Source organism: Cololabis saira, chromosome 6, assembly GCF_033807715.1.
Source record: "Cololabis saira isolate AMF1-May2022 chromosome 6, fColSai1.1, whole genome shotgun sequence".
NCBI classification, from domain to species: Eukaryota; Metazoa; Chordata; class Actinopteri; order Beloniformes; family Belonidae; genus Cololabis; species Cololabis saira.
In genome coordinates, this window is record NC_084592.1 from 12,320,283 (window position 1) to 12,336,079 (window position 15,797).

At 39.9% G+C, this 15,797-nt stretch overlaps 2 protein-coding genes across 6 annotated transcripts in view; both read right to left on the bottom strand.

The window, feature by feature from the left end:
- Window positions 1-40: 40 nt before the first annotated feature.
- cnot11 (CCR4-NOT transcription complex, subunit 11) lies at window positions 41-10,252 on the bottom strand. Its single transcript, XM_061724393.1, has 7 exons — window positions 9,585-10,252; window positions 7,538-7,702; window positions 4,054-4,206; window positions 2,474-2,676; window positions 1,286-1,488; window positions 570-666; window positions 41-464 (listed from the first exon to the last, which is right to left on the bottom strand). The coding sequence occupies exons 1-7, from the start codon at window positions 9,895-9,897 to the stop codon at window positions 267-269; spliced, it is 1,332 nt and encodes a 443-aa protein (XP_061580377.1). The 5' UTR covers window positions 9,898-10,252; the 3' UTR covers window positions 41-266.
- A 1,400-nt stretch (window positions 10,253-11,652) lies between these two features.
- Window positions 11,653-15,797, bottom strand: part of LOC133445822 (abl interactor 2-like) — a 42,255-nt gene continuing 38,110 nt past the window's right edge. For all 5 annotated transcript variants that reach the window (XM_061723298.1, XM_061723295.1, XM_061723296.1 and 2 more), the window contains one exon: window positions 11,653-15,786. In XM_061723298.1, the coding sequence (XP_061579282.1) occupies window positions 15,611-15,786 (176 nt within the window). In that variant the 3' untranslated portion in view covers window positions 11,653-15,610. The remainder of the gene's footprint in view (window positions 15,787-15,797) is intronic.

The window sequence follows — 15,797 nt, forward strand, 5'->3', positions numbered from 1 at the left end:
ATGACACTCAACTGATAAGAAACTACCAGAAATACAGAACTTAATTCAACAACCTTTTTAATTAAACTCCGAGACAACAGTGCTGGAGAAAACCAAATCCTGAGTTCATTTTTCATTTCTTAGAAGGGAAAAGAGTTCACGGGCAAAACTGCAGATGGAGTCCAAGAAGTTCACATCTGAAGAAAAACACTGGATATTTACAATATTTCCTCAGAAGGAGCAGCAGTGGCGTCGGCTCCTCTGGCTGTGCAGCGTCTCTGAGCTCTCTATTTGGCAGGTTTGGCTTCTGCAGGGTTTTCTCCGGTGTCCAGGGTCTTGAGGAGGCGGAAGAGGCCGGCGGCCTCGCGGATGCGGCTGAACTCGATGCAGAAGGCCTGGACCTCGATGAACAGGTCTTGAACGTTGATGATCTTGTTCCGTATCAGGGACTGGAGGAAGACGCAGACCAGCCGGACCAGGCGGTTCTGGAAGAAGGAAACAGTGACGTTTCATGCCGCGGCTTCAGTTCAAACAGGAAACAACCTTCGAGCATCTGCACACAGTTCTGACCACGTGTTACTGATCCGTACCTGCATGTACTTGTCTTTGATCTGCTCACATGTGGAGATGCAGTTGGAGATGTAGAGATGGATGAACTCTGGGGGCAGGTCCACAGCCGTGGTCAGTCTGGGGGGGGGGGGGGGACAAAGCTCGGGATTACATTTTTAAGACAAAATTAAATTTTAAGAGTTTTTAGGGCTGAAACTAGTGTGGTCTGGAGTCGTCTCTTCAGTTGTACACGTTTCGTTTGCTCTCCATTAAAACACAACTCAATGCAGCCATGTAATCTTTATTTTCTTCTACTTTGTCAACACAAGCCCTCAAAAGAAAACACGATTTGAAATTTAAGACTGAAAATATATATTTTTATTATATAAGGTGAATGATACACGACTTATTCAGCACCAGCCCTCTGGATTATTAAAATAAGGTTTATTCAACCATCCAAAACATATACGTTTTTAGATGCTGGTTTATCTGATTTGTTGTTAAAATCAAACATGTTTGATGTTGTTGGGCGTGTGTGACATAATAGACGAATTCACTGTGAATAAACGACAAAGCAGCAACACAAGGACCTAAAGAAGGGCAGATGAGCTACTGCGGCTTTAATCACGCAACCACAGGATTACATCTCACGTTATTACAAGGAACAAACAAACGCTACCTTTATTACAGTATTGATCAACGAACACTCAGTAAAGGCCGTGGCCTGACCATGAATAAACACTAACGTCCGGCTCACCTGTTGACCACCTCCATGGAGTGCAGCGACATGTCCATGTTGACCAGAACAGAGAAATACTCGGTGATCTGGCTGCTCTGCATCAGCTTCAGCAGCATCTCGATGGCCACCAGCGGGTTGTTCTCCACCAGGTCCGGCAGCTTGGCTGGAGACAGGCCGATGTGATAAACCAGCTTGGGATCTTTCTCCAGCTCAGCCAGCAGCTGCAGACAAACACACGACTGGTGAGATGCAGGACAAGTGTTCTCCAATGTGCAGGAGGGAAACCTGGGGAGGATCAGCATGCTGCAAACACAGTGATCTGTTTAATAGTTGAACAAACATGAGGGAGGTCATTTTAGGATTTCAAAGTAAAAACATTTAAATGAAAATAAAATTATGCTTTTAACCACATATGTGAACATCTCCTGCTGTAGCACATTATTGCAGGGTGTCTACAGGTTTGACCAAGGTAGATTTAAGACTTTTTAATACCATTTTCAAAGAAAATTTAAGACCAAAAAGACAATCACTGAGAAATCCAGCGCTGAGCTTGAGGTTGCCAGATCTGACGGGTTCCAGCCCAAACGCGATGTGAAACCCGCTGAAATAATGAAAGCCCAGCCCAAATCAGACATTCTCTAGGTTAAGACGGGAAATGTTTAAATGCGTAATAAATTTCAATTTTCAAAACACCACTTTTGGCACCTTTTCTGTTAAAAAATGTTCCTAAATATTTAGTAAAAACCAGAAAAAGCAGCCCAAATTTGATAAACCCGCCCAGTCCTATAATTTTCTGCTCAATTGGACAGAAACCCGCTCAATCTGGCAACACAGATTTAGAACCTCCGCAGGAGATTCTCCTCAAAACAATTAAATAAACTTTTTAATGATGACTGGAAACATTCCCTCTAAAATTAAGATTCAAAAATTAAGACCCTTGGAGATTCAAAACAAATTCAATTTAAATTTAAAAAGGCCTTATTTCAGGAAAATGGAATTTAAGGACATCCTGTATTGAGCATTTTTGATTTTAAAGACGTTAAAACCTAAATGATCACTTAATACCACTTAAAAATGACCTGTTGGATTAACAGGTGTGTTAAATCTTCAAATACAGTTTTTGTCCTTATATCAGCATCACTGGTTTTCCCTTCAGTGCTTGAGAGTTGAATAAGAACCTGTGAACCTGAAGTGTTCTGTCCTCACCTGGGTCTGCTGCTGGGACGACAGCGGGCTCTTGAAGGCCTTGGACATGATGCGCTTGATCTCCACGCCGGTGCTGTTCTTCACGCACATGGAGCGATCCCACTGGACGCTGTGATCCGGCTCGATGGGGTTCAGCCAGGCCAGCTCGTCCTCGCACACGTGCAGGGGAGGTGGAGGCCGGATGAACTCGGGGCGGAAGTGACCTGAGACGGAAACAAACACGTTTCTTGACACTGAAGTCGTTATGCAGCTCGTCATGGTAACGGCAGCTGCACCCGCATCAGGCGTCCTCATACTCATGACTTCAGCACCAACAATCAGGATGTGAACAGCAATGAATTATAATCACAGGACACCACAGACTTTAACAAGTTTAAAGGAAAATAACAAGAGTTAAGGAAAACACGCACCTTCTTCTTATTCAGTGAAAGGAGCTTATCTATGTTCTAGTAGCAAAGTATGGACCTTTAATAGGGGTGTAACGATACACTAATCTCACGATACGGTACGATACACGATATTGAGGTCACAATAACGATACGATACGATATTATAGCAGTATTTTTTTAACAACCTTGAATGAAGAACATATGACTGGAAAAAATGTTTTTTTATTTGAAAGACACAAAATACAAAACAATGCTGTGCATTTGCCCTATTGTTACAGTTTGTAATGCTTTATAACTGTTTAAGTTTTAAAGAGAAAGCCAGGCCAACCATTTTCCACAAACTGAACTAAAAGTAAATGTCAGGTTTGCATTATGATCTTCAGTTTCATACAAGTAAAAATATTTAGCCACAAACTGAATAGTTTCTCTCATCTATGATCTGACCTTTTTCTTTTCCAGAAATTTAACAACTAAAATTAAATAAATAAATACATACAATTTTACATCATAAAAAGATTGATTCATGCTTACCTTATAAGTGTAAGAGGAGATTTATTTTTGTTAAGGTTATTTTGGTAATTCAGGGTTCATTATTTTATAAATATATTCTTTATATTCTGATGTAAATCAGGGACTATAACGACACTAGTCAGTTTATCTGTAGTTGTTAATATGTTTTAGATTGGGCGGAGTGATACAACACTAGGTGCTGTGTTGATGTTTTTAAAATCCTACACTGTTGAGCGGACAGTAAAGTACACTCGAACTCTGAAGAAGTTTTCACCGACCCGAAAAAGGTTTAATTTAATAAGGTAAGGCTTAACTCTACACTAGACTTAAAGGTTCAGAGCTCAAAACCCTAAAAGTCCGTGATCGGGACCGCAAAACGGTACTAGTTTCTTCTGAGCAGAGGAAGATTTTGGTCCGCGGGTCGAGCCGCGGTCGGCACGCGTGCTCGGATGTGCGTTTCTAGTCAACACAATAGATTTATATTAATAACATAATATCGCGATACACTTTGTCACCTCCACGACACGTTTCGTGACGTTTTTGTATCGCGAAATTTCGTGGCACGATATATTGTTACACCCCTAACCTTTAACGATCTAGAGCTGAATGAAGCTCCTGGTTCTAGTCTGTTGCATGTACAACACCCCGTATTCACATTTGTGCAGCCTCACAAACACTCACTCTCCAGCGGGGGACGAGGCCCGGTGACCAGAGACTCTATGATCTGATTGGCCACGGAGCTGTCGAAGCCCGAGTTGGACGAGTCCGGGTCCGGGTCGTTCAGGATGCTGGGGAAGCTGGCTTTACTCTGGGTGGGCAGCTCAGACTGACGCTCTGCAACAAACACAAGCAAACGGTTAAAGGAAATGATTAAAGGAAAAGAAAGGGAAAACAAGTGTGTGTTTCAGGTTAGGATGTAATTTAAACCGCTGATGTTTCCTAAACAAATGTCCAGAGCTCTAAACACGTGTAAGCATCAACTTGACAAGCATTTCCTAAGCTGACCATTAGGTGAACTAACTTGTGTTCTGGTTCTACATTGCTTGTGTAACTAAAACAGCATTAACCTTTTCTGTGTGAGTTTTATATGATGTGTACAAAAATTAAAGCATTTTGATTTAGAGCAACTTGAAAGATCGCACTAAGCAAAAGTTAAACCTTTATATTATTCAGGTTTACAGCTACACCAGCTGTTCTGGGGAGCGAAATTCTACATGAATAAAAAGGTGGCCCTGTGTCAAAATCCAGAAACTCTCCTCTACAGGACAAACATGTTACCAAGGAAACGGGTATCATAAGCTTGGCGTCTGCTGACCATTTGTCAAGGATTTGACCTCCGCTTTATAGCGCTCATCATTGAACAGTGTTGAAGTTTCTCACAAGTCTCTGACATTCTTGATTCAAAACCTCACAAAATTACAGAGTGACCAACTTATGCTGCAAAAAAATTAGGCCAAAATTCAAAAACATTATGAAAAAAATGGGAAAACTACATGATTCAGCAGCTAATCAGCAGTAATATCTCGAGGTGTGCCATCCTACTCTCACATCATTGTGGAGACATTTAGGTGAATTCTTCTTCAAATCAGTTCATTGATGTTTGAAGGAACTTATTCATGTACAGCTCTCTTAAGGGCCCAGCACAGGATCATCTGTATTCAGGTCTTGACTTTGACTGGACCAATGAAACACCGTGATTCTCATCTTTTTCTGACATTCTGATATGGATTTGTTGGTGTGTTTGGGATCATGGTCCAGATGTATCACCCAGCTTTAATACTAGAGGTATATTGGGTATATTGGAGAAGCTGTAAAGACTTTAAGGTGCTCAGGTCTTACAGCAGCTAAACAATCCCAAATTCTCCCCCTCCACCACCAGTATCAGGTGTTTGGGTTTCAGCAGACATGATGTCTTATGGCTAAACTTCTCCACTCTGAAATCATCCAAAGAACATTGTTTCATTACTCTTGTTTGTTCAGATGTAACTTTGCAAACCTAAGTTCTGCTGTTACGAGAGAAGAGGCTTTGAATAGACACCAACAGACAAGCAGCACCTGTTTGTACCGTCATGAACATCATGAGCTATGTAGAGTCTGATATGACACTCTTGGGTTTTAATTGCCTTCACAACTTCCCCAAGCATTACACACTCAACACGTGTGCTGATCCTCCTGGGACAATCAGTACTGGAAAGATTGGCAGCTGTCTTTCTTACTTGTGAATAAAAAACACATCTACATCTGCCAATAATCAATGAATCAGGTGCATTTGATAAGCAGCAGCCGGCTGACATTTGCACTCTGAATTCTTGTGGAAGCGGTGAGAACGTACTTGGTTTTTGTTAGTGATGGTTGTCTATAACATTTATCCATCTCCTGAAACTTTATTGAATAATTATAGACCCATCTCCAAGCTCTCCATTTTAGCAAAAGTTCTTGAAAGGCTGGTGAATGACCAGGTCAAGCTTTACCTGGGCCTGAACAATATTTGATCTCCTTTTCAGTCAGGTTTCAGGAAGCAGCATAATACAGCACCTGCTGCCATTAAGGTGATAAATTATATTGTGGAAGCCATGGATGCCAAGAAATAATGTGCTGCCCTTTTTATTGATCTTTCAAAGGCCTTTGATAGTCGATCAGAGTATTTTACGTCAGCGAGTGTCTACCATTGGAATGTCAGACCCCACTGTTGGCTCGTTCTCCAACTCCCTTGTGTGCAGTGCGATGGTCTTAGCTCCGGGTCCCTAAACACTATAAACGGTGCTGCAAGGTTCCGTCTTAGGACCCACACTTTTCATTATTTATCTGAATGGGGGAGGCCAAAACATAAATGCTTCTGTACACCTTCATGCTGACGATACCGTTTGTTGCTCATCTTCTATCACCCAGGTGTTCAAAAATCTGCAGTCTGCTTTTGAAACCATTCAGGCACGACTGTCTCATCTCAGGCTAATTCTAAATGCAGGTCAAACTAAGTCTATGTTCTTTTTTAAAAAAAAAGAAGAAGGTGCCTGCTGTTTTACCCTGTATTATGTCTGCTCAGGGTACCCATACTGAATCTGTGGCCACTTGTAAATATCATGGCATAACATTGGACGATAGCATTTCTTTTAGATGCCATATTGACCAATTACTGAAGAAACTTAAATTAAACTGGGGTTTTTCTTTAGAAATAGAGCCTGTTCTTTAACTGAGATTTTACCTGTATAAATAAAGGTTAATAAAAATGTTAGAAATGACGCTTCAAACTCGCAGCTGCACCTTCCATGAACTTCTGCTTTGAAGCTGTCTTTGTTGCAGAAGGTCAGGCGACTGACGACTTCCAAAGCAGCAACTGCTTCAGTCCCCTGACTGAATCATGTGAACGGTTCAAACCAGTCCATTACTCGCGAGATGGCTGCCATGAAACATTAGTGTCTACCTGTATTTACTTTTAAAGCAGTACCTTTGTCCCCCTGCCTCATCTGCCCAATGTGAGCAGATGTTTTCAAAAGCTGGAGAGGTTATTGGCAAAAAATAAACAGACTAAAAATGTTTTTAAAGTGTTTCTCAATTAAAATCTTTCACTGTCCATTTCAAGTGCAGAATCCCATCCCAGTTAGACAAGCACCATATTAACATCCCTGCACATCTTCCCCTTTGCACACCTGCCCCCAATACTACATTATCTATTTCTACAAAACCAACTGGTTCAACAATATTTACAAATACGTATATTATTTACAGGATACATTTCAATTACTCTAATCTCCTTAAACATTGTGGTGCCGTTTTCCACTTCACCACTAGATGTTATGGAAACGAAGCACTGAATGAATGAACTGGTTTAGGATCGGTGAAGTGGTTCAGTACTGGTTGATGCCTCATTTGAACATCACTAAGCAGCGTCTGTCGTCACAGCTTCAGCACTTTGCCTTTATTTCTGTTGAATTGATAAAGACACCATGTAAAATTAGGTTGCATTTATTTCGGGACCTGACAAGGACAAGAGGGATTTTGTTTTTCATTAGTCCAGATAAAACTCTAAATTAAGATAAAATTTGTTATCAACACAGGTTGACCTGGAAGCAGCTGAAGTACCCGGGAACCTTATTAAAAAGACTAGTGTGTTAGAACGGGGGGTGTCATTGCAGACCGTGTAAAGAGCATGTTAGTCTCCACTGACCTGCCAGAGCCAGCTGCAGGCCGCTGATGTCTATGGACTGGGGCATGTTGCTGACGTCCATGCAGGACACCTGGCGGGGCGTCTTCTTGAACAGGTCTCTGGGTGGAGCAAGCATCAGCTGGGACAGGAAGAACTTCTCTGGCTGCGTGATGGGCGGCAGGAAGCCTGCAGACAGGTACACCATCAAAAACAGTTTCACTCTGTGATCGCTGTTTGCCTGCGATGCCAGGTCCGTGCTAACCCCGAGAGCAGCCTCTCCGGCTCCCCCTGGCCGGCCAGGTGCATAATCCAGGTGCCATAAAGTAAAAATCCTGTCCAGCAGTTGTTCCAACCATCACTAAACCAGCTCCTCTGCAGGTAGATGGTTGTTGGTGAAAACACCTGTTCTAAATGTACAGGCTGATCCACAGGCATGTTTTAATGAGCAAATATCAGCTTAATGTAAAGAAAAGTATTTGACTAATGGTGCTTTGAGACTGAACCCATTTCAAAATTGGTCTTAATTTAAGATTGATTCAAAACTATTTTTGATTTTGAAAAAAATAAATAAATAAAAAATAAATATTAAAGCACATAATCCAGGTGCCATAAAGTAAAAACGCTGCCATGTTTCTGGATCAGCCTGTAGAACAGGCAGGGTTCCTACACTTTTTTCGAAGTCAAATTCAAGCACTTTCAAGGGTCATTTTCAAAGTCTTCAAGCAACTTATCACTGGGGTAAAATATCTACAGGAACATAATTATTTTTTCAGCTTTTTATCACAATTATGTACATTGTATCGTGCTGTAAAGATCTAGCTATGTTTCATCTTACTGATTTTATTTCTCCTTGTAATAACTAAACTATACACTCTGGTCCCAATTTTGTAAAAGACACAAGAGTTATAATTTCAAGCACTTTAACTCAAATTCAAAGCACTTTTCAGGCCTTGAAAACAACATTGAAATTCAAGCACTTTCAAGGATTTCAAGCCCCCGTATAAATCTGAACAAGTGTTTTCACTAACGACCTACCATCTACCTGCAGAGGAGCTGGTTGGAACAACTGCTGGACTGGATTTTTACTTTATGGCACCTGGATTATACACCTCTGCAGGTACATCATCAAAAACAGTGTGTCACTACGATCCAGGTGTCGTGCCAAAAAGTGATTGCCTGCCAGAATGTGAGTTCTGGCCGCGGGAGCGCGCACAGCAGCCTGTTGAGCGATAGCGCTAAAACGTCAGATTTTCAGATTATGAAGCTCAAGAATGAAATCAAGTCATATTTAGGCAGAAACAACTTTTTGGCCTTTGGTATTTGGCCTTCAAATCAATTTTTGGCAGGTGAAAATGCCCATTTTGGGTTGTAATGGTCCTTTAAAAGGAGTTAAAAGCAATCCTGTGAGCTCTAGTGTTTATATCCTAAGTCACTTTTTGTACAGACTCATATCCGGCACTTTAAAACCTCATATTGTACATTTCTGTTTATACATTTTATTTTATCTATTATATATTTGTTTTTATATTTGTATTGTATTGCACCAATCACCACAACAAATTCCTTGTGTGTGTTTAACAAACTTGGCAATTAACCCTTTTCTGATTCCGATTCTGATATTATGAAGCTCAAGAAAGAAACAAGGCAGAAACAACTTTTTGGCCTTTGGTATTTGGCCTTCAATCAATTTTTGGCAGGTGAAAATGCCTATTTTGTGTTGTAATGGTCCTTTAAAAGGAGTTAAAAGCAATCCTGTGAGCTCTAGTGTTTATAATATGAAGCTCAAGAACGAGATCAAATCATATTTAGGCAGAAACAACCTTTCATTAACTGTATTTGGCCTTCAATCAATTTCTGGCAGGTAAAAAGGTAAAAAGACCCATTTTCAGGGAGAAATCAGATTCTGGCAGGCAATCACTTTTTGTCACGGTTGCCTGGGATGCAGGTCCGTGTCAAGGCTGATTTATGGTTCCGCGTCACATCGACGCAGAGGCTACGCCGTAGGCTCTGCGTCTCGTACCGCAGCACCCTAACCGGCTCCAGCCCCCCAGACCCCGGGCAGACCGACCTGACAGCAGCCTCTCCGGCTCCCCGGCCGGCGGGTTCAGCAGGTGGGCGAACACCGCGGCGAAGGGGTTCTGAGCCAGCGGCTCGGTGCGGTACATCTCCCACAGCAGGTAGAGGGCGGTGAGTCTCTGCGGGGAGCTGGGCAGCAGGTCGGGCTGCTGCAGTAGCAGCACCAGCACCGAGCCCACCCTGAAGTGCTCCGCCTTGCCGAAGTGGTGGTGGAAGTGAGCCGACAGCTGCTCGAAGCTGCTGGAGCTCGCCTCCTCCGACACGACGCCCAGCAGCTGGGACAGCTCCCGGGGAGCCAGGCTCATGCTGACGGACGGGGGGGTCAGTTCATGTTCCAGGGGAGAACCTGAGGGGAAACCTGAGGAGAAACCTGAGGAGAAACCTGAGGGGAAACCTGAAGAGAAACGCGGGGAGTCTTCACATGGGTCGGTGTGGCGTTAGCTGAGGTAGCTTAGCTCTCCACCAGCAGCCAGGGCTTAGCACACTTCACCTCCCCGCTAGATACACTCCACAAACACCGGCTCAGTGGCTTCATAACAGTCCCATGGAAACCATACGACCCAAAGGGAATGATATAATCCGAGGTGTTTTCAGAATCGTTAACAGGACGTCGGAGGAACCCGTTAGCCGTTTAAATTTCAATTTGACCTCCTCGGTGAAATGCATTGTGGGTAGTGTAGTTTCATGCTCACAGGTTTTACTTCCGGTCTTCTTCTTCGGAGTTTTACGGCAACTTGCATCCAATTAATTGCACTGCTGCCATCTTCTGGATCTTTCAAAACTCACACTATTCTCCTCATCAGCCCAGTATCATACAAAAATTTAAATAACTCGATCCCACTTCCAAAATACTTTTCCTTTCATGCCTATTTCTTGCAGCTCTGCCACTAGTTCAGTTCTTTCTCTACGGTACCTCCTACAGCAAACATGTCGCACCGTCTCAGGCTCCTGACACTCAGTCAGAACATAGTCCATCTTGATCATCTTGATGCTTACCCATAATGTGAATTTTGTTTGACTATTTTGACGTGTGTTGTTTTTATGTTTTCTCATGTTCGGAATAAAGCTTACATTCATTCATTCATTCATTCAAATAATGTCTGTTTATATATTTTCTTCATACTATGCGGTAAGGAAATTAATTTATTTTACATGTAGGCTATCTAAATCATAAATGGCTGAAACGTCACCTTAAAAAGAGATATGCCAAGCCAAAATTGTCCATTTATCCATAAGCACACGATTTATTCCTAAGAGGGTGTGTATTTTGCTTATTTATTTTTGTACTTTTGAATTTAGCGCAATTGTATTTTACAAATTAAAAAAAAATAAGTTAAAATTCACTCCCTGTAGTTGAATTGTTTTCGTGTATATTTAATAGCATTATTTTTTTTTACCTTTAAAATACCTAGTACGAAAGATGCAACACTACACACACTCGTTACACGCCCTTAAACACAATACTGATTGTGATGTTGGTGGAGAAAATGCTCATTTTATCTACATCTTAATAAATAACAAGGCTTTCTTTAATTTTTAGCTGAATTTATATTTTGTGTAAAATCTAAAACAAATGTTAGTCTATTCTAAAAGTTAAATTTCTAACCCCTCAAACGTTCAAAACAGCTTCAAATAAAACAAAAACACCAACATTGACTGTTAAAACATTTATTTAGTAATGTAACTTTTTTTTTTAAATTTTATTTATTTTTTTAACAAAACATCAGTGTGGTTTCAGCTGATTCATTTGAAAAAGCAGAAAGCTTCTCCAAACTTCATGATCTACCAGGGTGGTGATGCTTACTGAGAGGAAGGTTATGATGAAACAGAATCTGGAAGGAAGCAAAGCTCTGAGCTTGAAGCGGTGAGCAAAAAAATAATAAGTGGAAGCTTTGATCTCCACACTTTCAATAGATATCAAAAGTAAACATGGGAGATTTATTTTATCAAGTAAAAATTATTTTATGAAAAAATATAAAACCAAAATTCAATGAAAAATATAATACAAGTTTTCAAAGAATAAACCATTTTAAGTTCGAATATTCATATAATTAATGTATTAATATTATTAATAAATTCATTATTTTGTATTATTCTTTGGGATTCAAATAAGAAACTAGGACAATGAGGCATATTCCTGGTGAATGTCAGCCTTGGAGAAGCAGTCTGTCATTTCAAAGATCATCTGTCAATCCACACTACTTAAAGGGTTACTGAATGCAAAACAAAAATCAAAGTATGCCAGAACATCACAAAACATGAGGAGCATATGATCAGAAACTCACCTGTACTTCCTCTCGCATGTTCATCTAAGACCTCATGAATTAATGCCCACCTGTCATTTTTACAAAACCACTTTGTTTCTTTGTCCTCACATATGTACTTGGTTGGTTTGTCTTTTCTGGGATAATGACACCACCAATCTCATTTACTTATACATTTTTCTTGTTTTTTTCCTGATTATGTAGTCAGTAAATGTCTTTTTTAATAATCTTAATCTGGAGAATAATTCTTAAATTGAAAATCTTCCACACAGTTACATATATTTAACAAAAATCTTTAGACACAATTTAAAAAAAACATCCATAATAATTGATGATTAAGAATATGTAGTTGTAACATTACAGAAAATAATTTCTGACTAGAGCATATAAACTGCTAGTAATATTTTAATATTGAACTTCTGATTAACATAGAAAAGGAGCAAAAAAAAGGAAAAATAATTTTCTTTGAAAACAGACTTTTTTCTGTGTGAAATTTGGCATACTTTGGTTATTGTTGTAAATTTCCTCTTAAAAAACGCAGAACAACAAGGATGCACTGTTTTCAGGTCCAGACTCACTTCATCTAACAAGGTTAGGTTTGGTTCATACCAGTTCATCACACCTATCTGCATTCACGTCACAACACACTCGCAGGTTTATGGCACAAAAATATCTAATATCTGAGAAAGTATAAAGTTCACATGACTTTTGATAAAGGGGAATTAAAACAAAAAACTGCACAAGAGCTTTATAATTGGAAGCTCAAACAGCATTAAAGCATTATGGTGAAACATAAAAACAAAAATCAAAAAGCATCACTGTGAATGTAAATGTCAGCAATATATTATGCATGCAGACAAGCACACTGTAAACTTTAAAAACTGGCAACAGGCCCAGAATCTCCACCCGGCACGTGTGCAGGTCCACTTCACTACACAACCACAGAACTACGAGGGGAGTAGAGATCAGACCGGGAAGGACACGGGGGAATTTTATGGTAAAAGTTCACTTTCATGGTTCAGTTTGGGAGGAACTGATCAACACTTCACTGGAGGGATGGTCATAACCAGGGCTGACATTTGTAAATAAACAGATTTAAAGCAAATAATACGTTAAAGATATCGTCACATTTTAGCTGGTAGTTTCTAATGTTTAATACGCTTCCACACCACAACAGAACACCTGGAAATGGCTAGTCACTGGTCAACTTGGAGGCCAAACATAGTTAATATAAACAAATTAGCCTTTCAACACCTCATACTATTTGGACAGTTAAACCAGATTTAACAAGATTGTTAAACTTGAAGAGTCTATCTTATTTGTAATCATTAGATTTGAAAGATGAGCTTGTGACAAATTAAGTACCAAGAGATTGGATGAGGAGGATCAGTTGGTTTGACAACAATAGAAACACGGAAGCGCGTCTAACTATGGTAACTCCCTTAAGTAAGTCATTATTTCCTTCCATGCGAGTGTATTTGCTTTCTCATTTAAATCAGTGTTTTAACAACAAAGTGTTGACCTGACGATGGAAGTAGATGAGCGTCAGAGAACCGCTGAACTCACCCAGACTGAACTTCTGGGGACTAGAAAAGGGACAGCGCCATCTGCAGAGCTGATCAAATACAAGGCTTGCATGTATCTAATACATTTGCTTTTAAGTGCTCAACTAGTTTGGATCAATAGTTTGCATTCAAATCTACTGGCTTAAATAGAATATTGATCAAAGGGAAGCAAAATAACAACAAACACCCACACTGAGTAAAAAAGAAAAAACTCCCCACACATTAACATCACTGCTCGGTCTACACTGGTCAACACAGGGGAGGGTTTTCTGGCAGTTTTACTGCAGAACTAATGAGCTTCTTTCAGCTACGAGTTCACTTTTAAAGTTAATGTAGAGTTAAGTTCCATTAGAAAAGTGCTAGTAGGGAAACTTATGGCACAGAAGCAACTGACTGGTAACTTGAACACCTTCAATGAGTTCTGCTTTCGCAGTCTGGTAAAGATCTAGAGGCTCGTTTTAGTGTATTATTTCTTAACTGCTTTTCACTATTCCAGTTTATTTTCACAGCCCCATGTATCTTTTTTTATTTTTACTTCACTGACAAAAAAAAAGAAAACAAGGCTCCACGAAGCAGGAAAGTTGCAGGTTGTTGGGTTTTTTTTTTAAGGCGAATGTAACAGAAAGCGAGAATTAGGAGAATTATTTTCATTGCACAATTTCCTTTTGCACACACACACACACACAAACACACACACACACACACACACACACACACACACTTGAAAACATGCGTTTTCCTGTTTTTGTTTACTTCTGATAAAAAGTGCTCATGTTAAGTTGATCATAAGAAGTCCTACTTCTGGAATCAGATAAAGACAAACTTGTTTAACATCTTATTGAGTTACATCTCCCTTGAGATTCCTTCACTGGTACCTGATTGTTAATCTTCAGTCGGGAATGTTGTGCATGTTCTTCTTCATAACACTGGAATAAAAATCAGCCCCCCCTGTATATGTCGAGGGGTAACTGTAGTCACAGGTTTTTGACATAAAATTGACCAAAAATAAGATTAATCATCAGAAAATATATCTTAGAGCAAGTTTTGAATGGGGCTAAACAATATACTTTAGTAATTCTTCCTACTGTACTAGGTACTACTCTAAAATATAATGTAGTATTTTGTTTTATACATTTTGACAAATTAGAAAATATTGCATCACATAAAAAGAGCTATTAGCTACAGCCCTTTGCAGTGTTTTTAAGAATGGACATATCTGCATTATTCTCAGGGAAATAGTTGCCATTTTTAGCTGTGTGCCTGTCATTTCTGAGTACATTTAAGGACATTGATCATCTCTGGACCACAGATATGTTTGAATGGCATCACAAGAAAACAAACAAATTGTGTCAGGATTTTTAGACACATTTCTGTAATCAGAACAAAATCCAGTCTAAAAGGTGAATCTTTACGTCTTCTCTGACATGACGTGACTGATGCTTGGCAGGTGTCTAATATACATGCACCTTTCAACAACGCATAGCCTTTTATTTCCTAAAAACTTGGAGTTATTGCTGTAAAATCTGGTTGAGTTAGTGTGCTTTACAGTATGTTTTAAATACTATTTCTTGAGAAACCGCTAAATAAAAACACAGAATGTGACTCTGAAGAGCACCTATATGTGTAATGATGCCATTCAAACTCAAAACGGGACAATTCACTTTTGTTCAAAACAGTCTATGCTGTGATGGGTTAAATCAAACCTAAAACCAAGCTTCTTTCCTGTTTGTGTACAGGAGAAGCAGGGCTTTCTAGCAATGTCGTCTCCAACAACGAATAAACTCAATCACAGCTTTGCCTAATCAAATAATGTTCCCAAATTATTTTTGAACGAAAACAGGGTTTTTTTTAAAGCTAACTCAATACCCCCCATTTTGTTACTCAGTGTTACTCGCAGTGTAAAACACGTGAAACACTCCTAATATTCTAACTAGAAAGGTGCAGCGCACAGAGCATCTGGAACATCAAAGAAACACTGAATGAAAGGCCTTATTGGTTTGAAAACAGAATCCCAGTCAAATAAATAATCCTATGAAAAGTGATGATTTACTTGTTTTAAAAGTGGTTAGTGTGAATTTACTGGAGCAAAACACAAGTGTGGAACAGAATCAGCCTTTCTGTACAAAAGTTCAAACTGGACTTTGATCTGCAGCTATTAAACCCCGACAGTGACACACAAGAGCTGCTCCTCAGTCAGCGTAATGCATGATGGACTCAACATAGTTTCCAGGGAAGAGGCCCGTGGTGGCGTGCATCACTCCTTCAAACCATCCATCCTCGTTCTTCTTGATCACATAAATAATTGCTCCTTCCTGAAACGACAGCTCGTCCTCTTTGTCTGCTGTGTAGTCATAGATAGCCACCACTGGGGGGCGA